This window comes from Cucumis sativus, chromosome 2 (genome assembly GCF_000004075.3).
Source record: "Cucumis sativus cultivar 9930 chromosome 2, Cucumber_9930_V3, whole genome shotgun sequence".
In the NCBI taxonomy this organism is placed as follows: domain Eukaryota; kingdom Viridiplantae; phylum Streptophyta; class Magnoliopsida; order Cucurbitales; family Cucurbitaceae; genus Cucumis; species Cucumis sativus.
The window spans coordinates 8961204-8979953 of NC_026656.2; the positions used below are offsets into that span (position 1 = coordinate 8961204).

The following is an 18750-nucleotide window of genomic DNA, read 5'->3' on the forward strand; positions in this document are numbered from 1 at the left end:
TAGAGGTTTTTTTTTTATAAAGATACATTTTAAATAACAAAACTTTTGAAAATTTTAAAAAGATCTATTTATACTCCAAAAATATTGCAACTATTTACAAACTAAAAAATTCATATCTCTACAGCCATTTGAAAAAAAAATTGCTATTGTGACAAATCTCTATATAAAAAATTAATAATAAAAAAATTAAGAATCTTTTAATCCAAAATAAAATAAAGAATACTTGCCGCGCTCATTGACCTTCAATTAAAACAGCGTAAGCTGTGAGAAACAAAAATTGTGCTCACCGAAGCTTCATTCAATAAGAAATCATAAGCCGAATTCCTAAAATCCTCTCGTTCTTCTCGATTTTCCACCGCCATTTTCCATGGATTTCCCTAAGGTTTCCGCTGGAAATTATGTGATTCCATCTCTTCTCTTCGCCGGAATTCTCTTATTTTGCATTACTGCTTCCTCTGTTTTGAGTCCTTTCCCTTTTCTCTCCAACGGACGCCAATGCAGCAGCACGAAGCTTCCTAATCAGGTCTCAATCCTGCAATCGCATTCTCTGTATCTATTTTTTTTAATTCATCGTGAAATCCTTTTGGACTAATTTTAACAGCGTAATCTTAGTGATTTTGACTCTGTTTTGCCTCGCTACTCGTGATTCGTGAAGTCACCTATCATTTTCGTGTTTTCTGCAATTTAGATTAGATTGTGTGAATTGGTTCTGGATTAACTGCTTTGGAACATCATTTGTGATTTCATTCCTTCTTTGTCATTTCTTGTGTAATTTAGATTTCTTTGAATTGGTTCCGGATTAACTCTTGCTGAACAGTAATTGTGATTCATTTATTGCTGAACATGACTAGTGATCTCATTCAGTCTTGATCATTTTTGTGCAATTTCAAATCGGTTATGTGAATTTGCTGAACATGACAAGTGATTTGATTCTGTCTTTATTATTTTTGTGCAATTTTGAATCGATTTCTATGAATTGGTTTTGGATTACTTGTTGCTGAACATTACTAGTTGTCTGGTCCTGTCTTTTTCATTTTTGTGTAATTGCGAATTAATTGTGCGAATTCACTATCGATTTTGTGTAATTTGACACTGATTACGAACTCGTTCTGGATTCAATTTTTGTAGAATAGCACCAGCGATTATGATTCTGTTAAACCACGAGACGAGCTTGAATTGGCTCTAGCCAAAGCGTCAATGGCGAACAAGACGGTGATAATCGCCGTCGTAAACAAGGCGTACGCCAATCAAGAAACCGGAGCGGTTACGACTATGCTGGACGTGTTTCTTGATAGTTTCTGGCTGGGAGAAGGCACACGGCCTTTGGTAAAACACATCCTTCTCGTCACCGTGGATCAAACGGCGTACGACCGGTGCCAGTTCCTTCATCTGAACTGCTTCCGGCTGGTAACGGATGGCGTCGATTTCGGCGGCGAGAAGCTTTACATGTCGGAGGATTTCATCAAGATGATGTGGAGAAGGACTCAGTTTCTCTTGGAAGTCCTCAAACGGGGATACAACTTCATCTTCACGGTACGTTCTCTTATTTCGAGCATAATTTTATATATTTCTTTCTTTCTCCAATCAATCATTTTTCGAAAAAAATAATTTCATTTTCAACTGCATCAATTTTATTTAATCAACATCTAATGCCGATAAATCTTAGTAACTTACGCTTTCAAGTTTAACCCTACTAATTAAGAATTCTTTGAAAAGTTGAAATATGACTCCTTTGGAGATGCGGAAAAAATATAGATTTACAAAACTCATTCTATCATTCTCTTAATAACCACTTTCTTTTCAATTGGAATTGAAATTTATAAACTAAGAAAATAAATAAATAAATTATTTGAAAAGGTACGTGACGCTACTTTCAAAATCTATAAAATATTTTAGTTCATTAGTCAAACTTATTTTTTTGATTGAAATTATTGAGTTTGTAAACATGTTTTAGGTTGAAATTAGTAGAGAATTAATCCAAAGTTAAAGTTCTAATTAGTTTTAGGGTTCAATTTATGAAATGGAAATTTTGAGGTATAAGTTGATCTCTTTTACTCATTTACTCTAACTAAATTGCTTAAACTATTACTTTGATAAATTTTGTAGAAGAAGATTTTCTTTGGTGTGACCTCAACCAACTAACTTGATTTACGAAGGAAATTTATGAAATCCAAATATTATAACTAAGAATAATAAAATTAAGAAAATATCTTCAATGAAATCTAAACAGAAAAAGAAATATCAAAATTTAACCATTACTATTTTATATATATATAAAAAAAGAGTATTACTGTGATTATGTTTATTTGATTACGTAGGGTGTTGATTCAATTTGTATTCGTTATCTAACGAATGAAACTAATATAAACTTTTGTAATTAAGGAAAAAAGTATTAACTTAGTTTAGAATTATTTTCACCCCTCAAATTCTGTTAAAATGTTTCACTCATATTAATGCTGGGAATAGTTCATAATGACGGCTTTATTATATTTAGGGCAACAATTAGGTTTGACTTAGTTTTTACCTAATTTTATTCTCTTAATTTTGTAAACACACAGAAAACAACAAACAAAATTGCTACACAACAGTTTTTTACTGAACAAGTTCTTGAACGAAATAGAGATAGATGTTGCCTTGGATCATCCAAGTTTCTTTTTTTTAAAAAAAAAATTATTGTATTTAAGCATGCACTATTTTTAACTTTTATTTATTTATTTCATATCTTGCACCCTTTTTTAACCTTTAGCAATTGATTTACCTCTTTTTATGTATAAAAATTGATTTTTCTTTTTTTTTTAGGAAATTGATTTAACTATTTGATTTATGCTTCCAATAGAAATATTCTTATATGTCGAGCTTTAAAAGAAGATTCCTAGATACAAAACAATTAATAAAGAGATGGTCAAAGGCTTTTTATATAAATCTAAAATATTTAAATGCTATTTGATCCATGTGGATTACTGTTTAGTATTTGAATGTTGTTGGTGTTCTTCATATAATTACATCGTACAACTAGTCTAAAATAAACACCAGGAAGACCCTCTAGTTCATCTGTCAATTATTAAAGAAAAAAAAAAAGCGTATATTCAACTCTCTAGTTCATCTGTCAATTGAAAATTTCTGAACAATATGGCTGGCTAGCTGTTTTGAATTGTTAAATGTATGGTAGGGAAACTCAAAAACAAATGAAAACCCTCAATTCATACCATGTGCTATTTGGCAACCATGGATTTTTTAATATAATTCCATTGCATCATCAATAATTTTGATTGAATTACACATTTAAAAACTTTTGAAGATTCAAAATTATACCATGTTGAAATTTTATTTATTTCTTTATTTTTAAATTCAGGAATCTATTATAGATTAAACAAAAAAAATATGTAATTTCATTGAAAATAAAATCTAAATTTATATCTAATTGAACAATCAAGTTTTTTAAATTAAATTTTATCAAAATTTATTAGAAACAACTTTGAAAGTTTTGAAAATTTAGAGTTAATTGAACACCATTTGCATTTTTTTTATTTAATTTGGAATATGAACATTTTTAAAATAATAAATTATTAAAACTATTTACCAGATCTAGTGAAATTAATCAATATCTCTTTTAATATATATTTTTTTATTATCCATAATAATCTCCATTTGAAATGTGTGTTTGTTCCAATTTATACTATACAAATACCCTCCAAAATTGAAAAAGGAAAAACAAGTTTTTAGAATTTAGTGTATTTGAAAACGCTTCCAAACAATAGCAATGATAAAATTGGTATCTGTGAACTTAATTAAAAATAAATAAAAAATCAATGAGAAACTCATTGGACAGAGATCACAATTGTTATTATTATTATTATTATTTTGGGAGAATGGCCCAATGATATCTTAACATCTAGAGCGATCAAAACTTAAAAAGTCTACATATACACAATGAACAAGATTTGACTTTTAAAATCTTAAATTTATTTACTAAATAAATGGTGAAGTTAACATCATTCACTAGTTATGGGTGTCAGTGTGTTATTAATTTATTAGATGATTTATTCCCAGCGAGGGGAATTTTATTTTATATTAGTAGCTTATTTGGATTGTTTTTTAGTATAATAATTATTGGGGAGATTCAACCTTTTAGAAGATGAGATGCATATCTCAAAATCAAAGCTTATTTTAGGTAAAATATGAAATGATTTTTAATTAGTTTTTAGATAAACTTATAATTCAATTTAATCGTTAGACAGATAGTTTTTTGAAAAAAAATAAATTTTCATCATCTTTTCCTATTTAGTTTCTTGATCACAATTTAAATAGCACTTCTTGGTTAACTTCATGTGTTTTAGTCTTCATCTTTAAATTTATTGCAATGTTTGCTTTTGTCCCTTGCTAGAGTAAAAGAACGAAAATTAGTTTCTTTTTTCATTCATGAATGTTAAACTTGGTTTAGATAAGTTCATATTTGAGAATATGGTTGGAGATTTTGATTTCTAATATTGATTCATATAATATAAGTATTTGAAAATTTACAATGTTGTAAACACGGTGATGATTAGTGTAGTATTGAAGAAACAATTATCGAATGGAAATCTCTCGTCTCATACTTAAAATTCTAATTAAGTATGGAGAAAATTAATTCTCGTTAAGGTAGATGAGAGTTTATACTCACCCATCCAATGGTAGTAGGCGAAGAATTGATCCTCACCATCCAATAGTATTAGGTGGAGATCAATCCTCACCATCCAAGGGTGATATGTGGAGATGAATCTTCGCCTCCCAATTAAGGAAGAGAGAGTATAAATACTCTTTGGATGTCTCATTTGGGAGATAGATTGGAAAACCAAATCAAAGTCTCTCTTTCTCAATGTAAGTGTTCTCCCTTTCTTTGTCTTACTTTCATAATTCTTCATTCACATTCAAGCAAAAGAAGGCGAGATCTCGAAATCAAAAGGAGGGACAAGGATGAAGACTGGTAGAAGTTTCCCAAATGAGTAGGCTTATTTGTCTTATCGGATTCTTCGTTATGAGAGAATTGAATCAGTCTTCTTTGAATTAATAAAGACAGAAGAAAAATCTGTTACCGGGGTCACTCAAGGGAATAAAGGGGTCGGGCGAGTCTATTCCGCGTATGATCTCTTTCTGAAGAGAGATCTTTAGTACTTTCTCTCTATTTGTCTTACTTTAATAATTATTGAGGTTATCATGGTTAAACTCTTGTTCAGTTCTTTTTATTCCTAGCTAGAAAGACATAGGGTGTACTACCATTGGATGGTGAGGATCAATTCTCCACAATACTACCATTGGATGGTGAGGATCAAATCTCCACAATACTACCATTGGATGGTGAGGATTGAATTCTGCATCTACTAACATTGGATTGTTTGTTTTCTGTAAGAAACAAATTTCATTGACGAGTGAAATTACAAAAATTGTCAAAATTAAATTAATGAGGTTACATAATTCCAATTGGTCAAAAGAGAAGAAAGGGTATAAAAACTAAAGTAAGGTACGCAACTATACCAACTCTTGGCATGAAAGATAATGATGTCAAAATAATTATCAAAGGAGGTTCCTTTGTCTTGGAAGGGTTGCTTGTTTTTCTCCTTCCAAGTGATACATAAGAAGAAACGAATCAAATGCTACCACATTAGCTGTTTTTGCTGAGTGAAAGGATGGTTGGAGAATGCAGATGTGAGGGCTGCAATTTTGTGTCCTTGGGGAAGGCAATGTACCAACCAAAGAAAAGGTGGACTTTCTTCCAAAACCTCTTGACAAAATTAAAATGTAAAAAAAGATGATTTATTGAGTTCGGTCCATTCATACGGCTGAGGCAACAATGTGGAGAAATGGCATCGTAGGAATGGTGAATTTGAAGTTTCTCTGTTATGCTAATGGTAGAGTGATTAATTTCCTAAAGAAAAACTTAGTTTTTCTTTTATAGAAATCATTTCAAATAGTAGCATGGAAGGATGCTAAGGGGGCATTTTCAACAAGCCCCAAATCATAGGCCAAGGATCTAGTTGTTAAATGTCCTTTGGTGCCGAGCTCCAAAAACCATTTATCTATGGTCAATCAAAGGTGTGTAATCTGTAGACTGCTCATAAGATCAATTCAATTGGATATCTCATAATCCTTTAAGTTTCTTCTGATGATGAGAAACCAACCATGACTAGGTCATATAGATCATGTATGCAAGATCCTTTTTTATGTTAAAACATATGTAAAACAATAATTAGCTTATCTAACTGTTTCAAGAAAACAGTTACTTGTAACTAATCTTGAAATGTCAATAAGTAAACAATCTCTTGGCCAAGATAGGCAGACATTTCATTTGAGGAATTAATTTCAACTTGAATTACATCACTTTTTGTGTGTACAAGTTGTATAATCCAGGATAGAGCTCTTTGAGTGCAGAGATTTTGTTCCACCTCTTATCTAAAAAAGAAGTGTCCTTTTTTTTATCGACGACATTATATTGATTCTGACTTTATCTTTGATAAGAGCCACGAAATCCAACATGTCTCTCCAAGGACGCCTAGCGTAATTAGAAAATGAGTGGTTTGGCTAAAGAGTCATGAGGGAGCTATACGCTTCATATATTTATCATCAATCACCTGTTTCCAAAGAGTCCCACCCTTGTTATAGTATCAGCAAACCCACCTAGCAAGAAGGACAATGGTTCTTGTCACTTCTCTTAATACCAAAGCCACCCTAAGCATGAGAATGGAGTAACTTGTCCCATATAACAAGGTGGGAACCATGTTGAGAAATGCACCCCTCCCATAGAAAGTTCTTGTGTAGTTTCTCCTAATTTTAAGCAGACAATTTGAACAATGACGTGTAATAGGTAGGGAGACTAGGGTGGGTGACTTGTAGAAGAGTAAGACAAGTCTTTTTTCCAAATATTTTTGATGACTGGCTTTCAAAATGATATCAGTTTTGGTTTTCCAAATAAGGGAAGCCTAAGGTAGGTATTTGGCCAATGATGCAATTTATAATTGTATCTAGTGGCTATCTGCTTCAAGTTATCAGTTGATAAACAAGTGCTATAAGTTCAGTTTTATTAAGGTTGGTATTAAAGCCTGAGACCTTCCCAAATGACTTAATGATGGTGAAAAGGTTATCAAGAGGATCTTTACAATAATCAGAAAATAAGATGGTATTGTTAGATCAATCTGTAGAGAATTAGTTCTAAGACAAAAAAAAAACCCTTCATTTGACCACATGTGGTAGCATTTAATGAGCATCCATGTGAGACAATCCAAAGTAATGAAGAAAAAAAAAGGATGATAAAGGATCCCTATCCGAGACCTCTTGCAACTTTGATCTTACCCCTAGGGCGGCCATTAATCAAATCAAGAAATTAGAGGAAGAAATACTCTTATCCACTTACACCATGTGTCACCAAAGCCCTTTGCTTTTGGGAGATAATTATCAAATATCATATTAATCATCACACAATGACAATTATCAAATACATAAATTATATGAATCAATATTAGAAATCAAAATTTCTAACTGTTATCAATGAGCTGTCAATAAAGATTACAAAATTAGAGATAAAGTTATATCACTCCAAAATATAAAATTAAAAAGAATTTTTAATTTCGAAATTAGATTTAAGTACTATTATGATCGATATACATTTATATTTTGCTTATTTTAATAATTGTACTTCTAAAGTATTCGTCAACACTTTTTGTTTATAAAATTTAGACAAAAATGCATAATAAAATCTCTGTAAGACAAATTTATGATTACATTCTAAGAAATTTAATGAGAATTGTGATTGGAAAAGTTAAGAGAAAACAAAAAAAATGAGATAACGGAACAGGTTACTCTAAATTAAAATCAAAGTATGGGAGGGAAAAAGGATGAAGTTTTCTGTTATATGTGACCAACCTATTTCAAATCACCAATATTTCTGGATGAATTTAGCCCATTTTCTCTCTTGATGGCCCAATTAGTAACAAGGCCTAATAATGAAGGTCCATTATATAAAGAAGCCCAATTAATCAGTTTTATGATTGATTTCCTTGTTTCACAGGACACAGACGTAATGTGGCTTCGTAACCCCTTCACGAAGCTGAGTCCCAACAAAACAGAGGATCTCCAAATCAGCACCGACGGTTTCTCTGGCAACCCATTTGGGGAGGAGAATTTCATAAACACCGGATTCTACTTTGTCCGATCAAACAACAAAACCATTTCCCTCTTCCAAAACTGGTATGATCTGAAAGACAATTCCACAGGTAAGAAAGAGCAAGATGTTCTTCTAGAGCTCATCCATGGCGGCATCATAGGGAAACTTGGCCTCAGAGTCCGATTCCTCGACACCCTTTACTTCAGCGGTTTCTGTCAGGAAAGTCGGGATCCGAGGGAAGTGACGACGGTTCATGCAAATTGCTGCCGGAGCATCGTCGCGAAGGTCGGCGATCTCCGGGCGGTGCTTTATGACTGGAAGAAGTTTAGGGAGATGAGTTCTCATAAGGGGTTGGCGAATGCGACGGCGGAGTTTAAGTGGTCGCCGCATTCGGGGTGTTTGAATTCATGGAGTAACTAATATACAAGTTTGGTTGAAACGTCCAACATCCTCCCCGTCGGTAACCCTTTCATTTTTAATATTTTGGTTTTTAAAAATAAATTTCCTCTTTTTTCTCCTTCAAATCATGGTTAGCATATAATTTTCAAACTTTGCTTTTATTTTTAAAAATATTAGTAGATGATGGATAGTAATGCAAGAGCTTTAGTTTAGTTTTCAAAAATTTAAATTAAAAAAAAAAAAAAAACCTAATTAGTCTATAAAAATCACCTACATATTTTGTTGTTTTAATTTTAGAGTTGTTTTTAAAGTTGAGGTCAAATTAAGAAATTAAAAAAGAAAAAAAAAAGGTAGTTTTGAAAATGCAGTTTTTACTTTTGAAATTGTTTAATATAAAAACCATGAATAAGAAGATGTGAGAAAATAAGTTTAATTTAAAAACCAAAAACAAAAATTGAAAGGATTACCGATAAGTTTTAGTTGGTTTGATTTTGGTAGGGTTGCATATAGAGTTTAGTGGGTCTTTTTCTTCTCTTCTTTTATAGTTTAAGTGGTGGTGGGAGTATGAGGGTTCGACCTCCAACCTTGACATGATGTAGATGTCAATTTTAATGTTATGCTCAATCTAACCAATAACTTAAATTAAATAAAATATATTTATATTTCAATCTTGCCTAGTGATGCATCACTCCCACGGATTTATTAAGAGATCAGGGATTCACGTCACATTTTCAATTTTTGTATTTTAATATTAATTTTGTAGTGTTAGATTATAATATATATTAAATAATATTACTAAATCATGTCTCTGGTATTGTGGTTGTGTCCCTTTTAAAGCCTCAAGGTCCTTGATTTGAATCTTGTCTACTACATCTACATATGATTTTTGGATCGGCTTATTCATCAATCTCACGCAACTGTTTACGCTCAACAAAAGTATACTTCTAAAATTAAAAAGTATCAAATTAGTACACATTTGTGTATACGTGGTCTCCAAACCTTTTTTTTTTAAAAAAAAAATGCCTTAGTTTATGAATTTTAATTTTAATTGTGTACATAAACTTGATTCTCTATGGGTAGTACTAAAAATTTGATGACTCTTTTTCATTAGAAAAAAAAGTCGACTTTCTTTCTAATTAATTTGTACAACAAATGAAGGGGTAGAAATTCCAACTTCCAATTTTAGAAAAAAAGTACTCATAATGTTAATTGCTAACACATGTTCTTTTTATTTCTCAACAAAATTTAGTCACATCTACTTTTATAAAAGTAATTCTCTTATTAAAAAAGGTATAGAGTAGGGAATAAGTTTTTAACAAAATCACCCAAAAAAATAATTAATGAATAATTTTGATTATAGTATTATCATGATAGAATTAATCACATGTCATATTTACATAAAATATCTAATAAATGCAAATTTTAATTCCATGTGATGTTTCACTTTCCTTATTTCATTTTTCTATTTTTTTAGTATATTATTAATAATAAGGATCGTTAATTTGGTCTTTTCAACTCTATATTTGTATAACATTAAGGTCCATTGAACATTTATGAAAAATTTGACAACATTATGTCTAACTTGTAATAAGACACCTATTTAAGATCTCTATTTTAATAATATTAAAAATTTGAGTCACGTTAGATCAATCCAAAATTTAAAAAATGTAATGAACCCTAACTCGACCCAAAAAAATCATTAAAAATTCAAAGTTGAGAATGAAAATTAATCCAACACAAACATTACAAATTGGGGATGGATGATCCGAATTGTTTAGGCGCTATAAAAGGAGCACTACAATTAAGACCAAAGATTATAAATAAATGAATGTGTTAATTTTGTAAAATTCGAAATATTTTCAAATACATTACCATTTTGCTATAACTGTTTTCCTATTTAAAACACTTTCTCTTTTAAATTTATTGAAATGTTCATAAATAAGTATAGTTTATTTTCTTTTCTCTTTTCTCCTTTTTTTTTTTTTTTTTTTCTCTTTTGGATTTTTCTTTCCATCCACAAAAAACAGATCCTATTCTTCTAATGGTTTTATAGAGAAAAAGAAAAGAAAAAAGGAGTGATTATGAAACAAACACGTAAACAAATAAACTCAAAATTAAGGCAAAGAAAGAGAAGGAACAAAATATCCATAAATTAAGGGGACAGGCAGAGAGCACCGTTTCATAAAGACCAAATTAAATTAAAAGGCTTTTTCATTCTCATTTCTTTCTCACCGATAAAAACGATGACATAGATTTAGCAAAAAAATTAACAATAAAACTAAAAACAATAACAAAGTAATATTTTTCACGCAACCAAATCTTACCTTCCTTATTTGGTCTTTCTTCAACATTCAGACCCTTTTCCCCTTCCTTCAAACCACTAACCCCCAAACACATTAAGAAACACACACAAGACCTCTTGAAAACTTTTCCTAACCATAATCACTAAGTTGTGAAAATCAAGGCTCCACAATTCTCCTCTCAGTACCTGTAGTGAGCAGGCTTGTATGGTCCCTCAACTGGCACATTAATGTAGTCAGCTTGATCCTTGCTCAGCTTGGTTAGCTTAGCCCCCAGTTTGCCCAGGTGAAGTGCAGCCACCTTCTCGTCCAGGTGCTTTGGCAACACATACACCTTCTTCTCGTACTTCCCGGATGCCCTCTCGTTCCATAGCTCGAGCTGTGCAATCACTTGGTTTGTGAATGAGCAGGACATCACAAAGCTGGGGTGTCCGGTGGCACAACCTAAGTTCATGAGTCGCCCCTCAGCCAACACGATGATGCCGACATTGGTTTCAGGGAAGACCCACCTATCTGTTTGAGGCTTGATGGTGATACGCTTCACACCAGGGTAATTCTCAAGACCGAGCATGTCAATCTCATTGTCAAAGTGACCAATGTTGCAAACAATGGCATTGTTCTTCATCTTTCTCATGTGATCAACCATGATGATATCTTTGTTACCGGTGGTGGTGACGAAGATGTCAGCCTCCGAGACAGCATCTTCCAGGGTGAGTACTTGAAGGCCTTCCATAAGAGCCTGGAGGGCACAAATTGGATCGATCTCAGTCACGATCACACGAGCTCCAGCTTGCTTGAGGGCAGCGGCACAACCCTTTCCCACATCTCCATAACCGCACACAACAGCTACCTTACCGGCAATCATGACATCGGTAGCTCTCATCAGACCATCAGGGAGAGAGTGACGGCATCCATACAAGTTGTCAAACTGCAAACAGTCAGAAATAAATTTAACAAGAACCAAATTAGTGTTTGGAACTCAAAATTGACCACAAAGCATGGCAAGACTGGCAGCTGAAAGATCTTAGATTATCAGTCAACAGCAACGAAAAGGGTAACTGAACTTGAAAAGTGGATACGGAGAACCGAGAACAATGGTCAACAGCAGTTAAGCCATTATCAGCTTGGTTCAAACTCATGCAAGATTCAGAAACTAATTCAAACATTGTATTCACAGAGTTATAGTTCAACACTTCACTAGTTACATATATAAAGCATGGATGAGGCATTGGTTACCAGATCTGAACAGTAAAATCAACATAGAAAGCAGATCTGCAGAAGCAGAGAAATGAAAAACAGAAAAGAAACCCAGATCTAAAACAAAAGCAGCAGAAGAAATACCTTGCTCTTAGTGACAGAGTCATTGACATTAATGGCAGGGAACAACAAGGTTCCACTTGACTGCATCTGGTAAAGCCTCTTAACACCAGTGGTAGTCTCTTCGGAAACACCAACCAATCTCTCCTTCATCTTGTGGTACCTCTTAGGGTCAGATTTCAATCCATCTCTAATAATCGTCAACACGATCTGAAACTCAGCGTTATCAGTAGAAGCAGGGTCAGGAAGAGCACCAGTCTTCTCATAAATCTCCTCCGCCTTAACTCCCTCGTGAATCAAGAGAGTTGCGTCACCGCCATCATCAACAATCAGATCCGGACCACCACCAGGGCCCCAATCCAAGGCGCGCTCAGTGCACCACCAGTACTCCTGAAGAGTCTCTCCTTTCCAGGCAAAGACAGCAGCACTGTCACGAGCAATCGCGGCAGCGGCGTGGTCCTGGGTGGAGAAAATGTTGCAGGAGCACCAACGGACTTCAGCGCCAAGAGCGGTGAGGGTTTCGATGAGAACAGCAGTCTGGATGGTCATGTGGAGGGAACCGGTGATGCGAGCTCCCTTGAATGGCTGGGAAGGGCCGAATTCAGTACGGCAGGCCATGAGACCGGGCATTTCAACTTCGGCGAGCTCGATCTCGAGACGACCGAAGTCGGCCTGAGACATGTCCTTGACCTTGTACTCACGGCCGGCGGCGGTCTTCTCGACGATGAGAGACATTGTGAGAGATTTGGGGGAAGAAAGAACACAAAGATCTCTCTGTTTCTGCGAGTAAGAAGAGTTTCGCAGAAGGAAGAGAGAAATGTGAGAGCACGAAAGATAAGAGCATACTGAGGCCCTATAAATAGCTTTCAGCAGGAAATCGACGGTCCAGATCTCCGCATCTCTACTCTCTCATTAGGGATTTGATATTCTCTTTTCTTTATCGGGTCCATATCCGGGTCGGATTTTTGAATAATTGTGTTGGTTGGTAATTTAGGTGTGATCAACAAAAGTAATAGAATCATAAACGTGTGTGTTTATTTGCTTTTAAACACTCTCAACAATTAAGATCCTAATGACTTCAATCAAGTATTCATAAGTTTTTCAAATGCAAAATTGAGTTGAATCTGATTTTTTTTTAATAGTTTTTTTTCACTTTCTTCGATGTGTATTTTGAGTTGAATCTGATTCCAAATGATTTTGTTTTATTTTTTTACATTAATTTTTTTATTTTAGTTTGTCTCAGTTTCGTATATCAGTGTTGTGATATACTTATATTATATGTATTAGTTGGTTAATATATTCACTACGTGATTTTCGTTTTTTTCAAATTTTATGCAGTTCATTATAGTATTATTAAGTATATGAATGATGTAACTCAGTGTATTATTATCAAGTATATCAATAATATATTGTTGAAGTATATCAGTAAAATGAATCATTATCAAGTATATAAGTCAAGTTTACAAGTGTATATCAATAGTATATTAAGTGTATAAGTAGGACTTCAAGCATATCAAGTGCATTTAATCAATCAATTGTATAAGTGAAGAATACTAAATGTATCTGCAGTGTATCAAACATATATTAGTAATGTTTCAGGTGTATATCAAAAGATATCGAATGTATCAAAGAGTATCAGGTGCATCAAATGTATCAAGTGTATCAAATAGTGTATTAGATGTATCAGATGTATATAAGGTGTATCAAACAGGGGCATTTGTGACATTTTACCACTTGATGTGTGGACTGGACTTCGTTTTTGCCATTTTCGCAAATAATAAAGTGTGTGTCATGAACTTGATTATTATAACTTATTTTGCCATTTTTGCAAGTGCCTCTTTTATGATTGGGTAATTTACATATATGTTACAAAATCCCAAAATATTTACAACTCGTATATAACAAAATAAAAAAACTCATAAAACCAACCATTTCTTAAAAAATATTTCAGGTTTGTCCTTGCCACTTTTGAATTTCGTGCGGCTTCAATTTCTTTCTTCCTTCACATCTTCTTCACAACAGTAATCACCGACGATGTTCTCCTTCTCTTCTTCTTCTGCAATTCTTCTTTTATCTTTGTTCTATACTTTTGCTAGTATTATCTTTGTTTTCAATCAATCATCAAACTTGTATTATTTTTTTCTATGTCATGGACAAAGATAAACTACATGATCGTTTACTATAGGGCTTTTCAAAACTATCGTTTATCACTAATTGCATGATCGTGTGTATCATCATCTACACGGGCGTTTAATAGGGCTTTTTCAAAACCATTGTTTATTATGAACTATGTGATCGTGTATCATTTCCTACATGATCGCGTATCATGATAATTTAGAAGAAGAATTACATGCGCTTGTATGGTCGATTAATCGCGTGTTCACTGAGATATTTTTGGTATTTTGAATTGTGTGCCTCTGGGTTTTTTCTGTTTTCAAAATTATTGTATACAGTGTAAATATTTTGCCGATTTGTTATACTTTTTTAAAAATACCTTTATGATTTATTAATATACAATATCAAATATGTTCAAATATGTTTGAAAATTAGAATCCAATTTATTAATCTGTCACTAAACACATTCTACACAAACATAAAATGCAACTTTGTTTTCCAACCCTTGTTTTCAGATTCTATACCAAACCGACTCTTAATTTCTATAGAATTGTTAACATGAAACTATTTATAAGACTATTCCTCTAACATCTACTTGAGGTTATACGTTACACAGTGCTAAAGCTCTTTAGATTTGAAAGTGTCCGTTGTGAGATTAATTATATTTATTTTATTTTGATATAGTTCATGGAGAGCTCAACTAGTATACTTGAAATTCAAGGATTTGACTACTTTTCTTTGGGATTTTTACCTAAAAAAAATAATATTTCATCATGCATTTATATATATGCATGTCTTTGAATTTTATGAGTCTTGGTATTTTTTGTGGGACAATTTTATCCTTTTTTTTATTTATATCCTATTTATGTATTTATATTTTCTATTTACAAAACTATCTTAATGACGAGAGGGAGAAAATGCATTTGTTATGGCGGAAGAAAATATATTTAATAAAACTTTTTCATTTCAAATTTTGAAATATTGCATATTTTTTTATTTGTCTAATTTAGAGAGAAACATATTATTTTATCTTTCATTTCATGATTTCTAGCGTCTAATCGTTCTTCATATATGATTTTTAATATTATGAGAAATATTCCTTATTTGTTTATTATTTATTGTAAATGTAATATATAACTTAGATATGACTTGTGAGAATAATATGTTATGGAGGTTCTTATATGTATGTCTAAGAGTATATATGAGAGTATACAAACTTAAAATGCAACATTAACTCTGGTTCTCTCTCCTCCATGCATAAGTGAGATGTGTATGTATATATATATATATATCTTTTGTGTGGGGTCAGGGCCTAAATTGTAAATAGTCATGACATTAGTGGAAAAACAAAGTCTAGGAGGCCTTTATTGTAAAAAAATAAAATAAAATGTTTAAGATATTAATGTAATATATAACTCTTAATTGGAGGTCTTTTATATTGAAATCCCCTTTTCTTTTCGTATGTGTTGCCCATGCAAGCCCTTCTTTTCTTTGGGCTTGAGACCACTTATGGGTTTTTTTTTAGTATTGTCTATGTAATCTCTAATATATTAGACTTTTTAGGATAATTATATTAAGTGGTAGTTTTAAAAATAATAATTAAGTATATAGCAATGCTTTTTAAAAAAATGGTAAATATAGCAAAATTTATCAATGATAAGACTTTTATCATTGATAGACTCTTAGGATAATTATAATAGACTTTTATTAGTGTTGTCCATGATAGATCATAAGAGTCTATCAATAATAGACTTTTATTGTAAGGTCCTGATTGCATACCCCAATGCGATGAAAGCCCTGCGTTGAGGATAATACAAAAAGAAACTTGTATTGGTAAAAGGCTATTTGGGGAAGACCTATGTGACGAAAGACCTCTCTGCAAAGATAATCACTTGACGAACAAATTGACAAGCTAAGCTACTCCACCTAGAAACAATGATATGACCTAGAAATCAATAGGTCGACGATTGATTTAACCCAGCCACCCGATCCAAATTCAGGATAAGGGATTGATAGCGACACGTGACATTTTGAGATTGGACCACTTATCGTCGCTGGTTAAAGGAATCATTTCAGCATGGAAAAACTCACCAGTAACATTTATAAATGGAGGAATACGGATCGTTTGAGGTTGCTTTTACTCTGATTCATTAAGAAAGAACTGGAGAGGTACCCAAGGATTCTGGACACAAAACAAACTCATTGCCGACAAGAAGTTCGGGAAGTGTAAGGAAGACTTCAACCTCGAAAGCTAGTCGATTGTGACTGTGAGTGGTTCTCCTTTCTAAATGTTTCCAAGTGAAAAAGTGGTTTTAAAATGTGTTTAAAATCCTTAATATAATCTTTGAAACCATGACCTGCAAGATTTTCATTATGTTCTTTCATCTTCAAACCATAACTGATTTATAAATGGAAAAGAAGTATCTTATGAATGATCTTCTAGCTAAAGGAATACTGTGGAAGTATCCTCTTTGAGTCGGATGTTGTATTATGATTAAATGTGTTGAGGTTAATATTGACATCATGTCTTGAAACAATGATTGTTGAATCATGCACAAGATTGTTAGGTTAAGAAAAGATAATCTTTGTACGCCATGTAATATGGTACCTTATCCTTGCTGTGTGACCTAGGATAAGATGTTCTATTCTTGTTGTGTGATCTAAAATAGAATGTCTTATTTATGTTGTGTGATTTTGATTAGGATGCCTTATACTTGTTGTATGATTTGGTATGAAAATTTTCTTTTGTTCGTTGTGTGATCTAGCATGGGAAGACGTGTTATGCGTAAAAAAAATCATGATACTTACCAGTGCATTGAGATTTCTCCGCATGGCTACAACTTGGCAAAAGAGTTTGGTAACCGCTTGAGCTAGGAAAAAGGGTACCCAGAAACAAAATTAATTATAAAGAATAAATCCACAAAATAGTTGATTTACATTTTGCTATAATACTTGTTCTAGAAATGATTATGGTAAAAAGGTGATTGATTTACGTAAAGTACCTATTAAGAGATCCCACTCATTAGACGCTTTCGTCTATCCCTTCCAATGTTTATTTCATTCCCCACAAGTAGCAAAGGAAATCTAACGTAGAACTTGCTGTCTTGATTGTCTATCATGCCTTTTGAATCACATTGTCCTGGTAGTGGCCACTATTATCTCATGTAGCATGTGGAAGCTAAGTGAAGAAAAGTCTAGACGTTGTTGAGTCTGTGTCTTCTTTTGAATAATTTGTGTAATAGAGATCAAATGTACTCTTGTAAATTGTCTATCAATGAAGTTCTCTTGTTTTATTAAAGTACGAATTTCACGTTTAACCTTGTGGTGTAAGAAGTTGTTCCGCTTATTAGACATTTAGGATACCTCTCACGGGAGTTGTGTGTTGATTCTTTAAGCTGCACGCCTCCACTTGGTTGCATGAAACGGTATCTAGAGTAAGGCGTGACATTTATCATTAATAGACTTGGACAGATTTTGATATATTTGTAAAAATTTTAAAATATTGCTACATACTTAATTATTTTGAATATAACTACTATTTTTGCAATTGCCCATTAACTTTATACTTTGTTAAATTAATTCATTCAATTAATCATAAATAAAATATGATTTTAGCTTTCCTTTTAACACAAAAAAGTATAAAGATAATTTAAACCTTTTTAACTCTAAAAAGAGACATACATGTATGTGAGAATACACAAGAGTAGATCATGGTCACAATTGAGCTACCTTTAACAAAAGGAATAAATGTTTTAACAACTAAATTAGGCAGAGTTTGGTGGATGAGATATGACTTTAGATTTAAGACTGTGAATTTTCCTATTAATCAATATGAAATAAGTTTTTTTTTTTTTAACAACTATATTAATAATAATTATTATTAAATTCTAATAATAATTATTATTTCTCATATTTTTAATTCTCATATAATTAAATCATTATTCCCTATCCTTCCCAACAAATCCTAAAATACAATAACACCCCAAAAACTTAACATCTTTAAATAACTATAGTTTGATATAAAAAAGAAAAAGAACAATACATTAACTTAAAATTTTCCTTCCTCTATTTTTTCTATTCCTTTTTACTATCTATTTTGCACTCAATCATTCTTTTTGTTTTTTCGTTAAATACGTTGAATATTTGTTCAATGTGTGTTCATATACATTTAAATATTGTGTGTTCATATTCATTTAAATATATGGATTTGCAAATATTTCTCTTTCAGCCAAATGTACATTGCCTTAACATCTGTGAAAGAAATCATGAGAATATTAATGAAGAACACGATCATTCGATTTGTGAAATGAGATGAATGAAGAACATGGTCAAATTACACATCTTTTTGTTTAGTTGATATTATGTTGTCTCGAAAAAATTATTTATCTTATTTATATTTTGTTGTTGGAAAGCATTTTTTTATGGTTATGTATTTACATTTCAAGATATTTGTGCTTTTAAAATTGAATTCTCAGTAAGAAAATG

General features: G+C 32.2%; 2 protein-coding genes across 2 annotated transcripts; one reads left to right on the forward strand and one right to left on the reverse strand.

Annotated features, from left to right (window-relative positions):
* Positions 1 to 166: 166 nt before the first annotated feature.
* Positions 167 to 9204, forward strand: LOC101207329 (uncharacterized protein At1g28695). Its single transcript, XM_004138964.3, has 3 exons — positions 167 to 523; positions 1129 to 1533; positions 8039 to 9204. The coding sequence occupies exons 1-3, from the start codon at positions 368 to 370 to the stop codon at positions 8552 to 8554; spliced, it is 1077 nt and encodes a 358-aa protein (XP_004139012.1). The 5' UTR covers positions 167 to 367; the 3' UTR covers positions 8555 to 9204.
* A 1792-nt stretch (positions 9205 to 10996) lies between these two features.
* Positions 10997 to 12953, reverse strand: LOC101215667 (adenosylhomocysteinase 1). Its single transcript, NM_001308929.1, is given in 2 exon segments — positions 10997 to 11761; positions 12175 to 12953. Coding segments are annotated over 2 exon segments (1458 nt in total). The 5' UTR covers positions 12886 to 12953; the 3' UTR covers positions 10997 to 11014.
* Between the last annotated feature and the right edge of the window lie 5797 nt (positions 12954 to 18750).

Bases quoted from the DNA above. Each gene is read 5' to 3' on its own strand.
- LOC101207329 (XM_004138964.3), top strand. From the start codon at position 368: ATGGATTTCCCTAAGGTTTCCGCTGGAAATTATGTGATTCCATCTCTT. The intron at 524-1,128 runs GTCTCAATCCTG...CAATTTTTGTAG, and splicing joins GCACGAAGCTTCCTAATCAG to AATAGCACCAGCGATTATGA. The intron at 1,534-8,038 runs GTACGTTCTCTT...CTTGTTTCACAG, and splicing joins GATACAACTTCATCTTCACG to GACACAGACGTAATGTGGCT.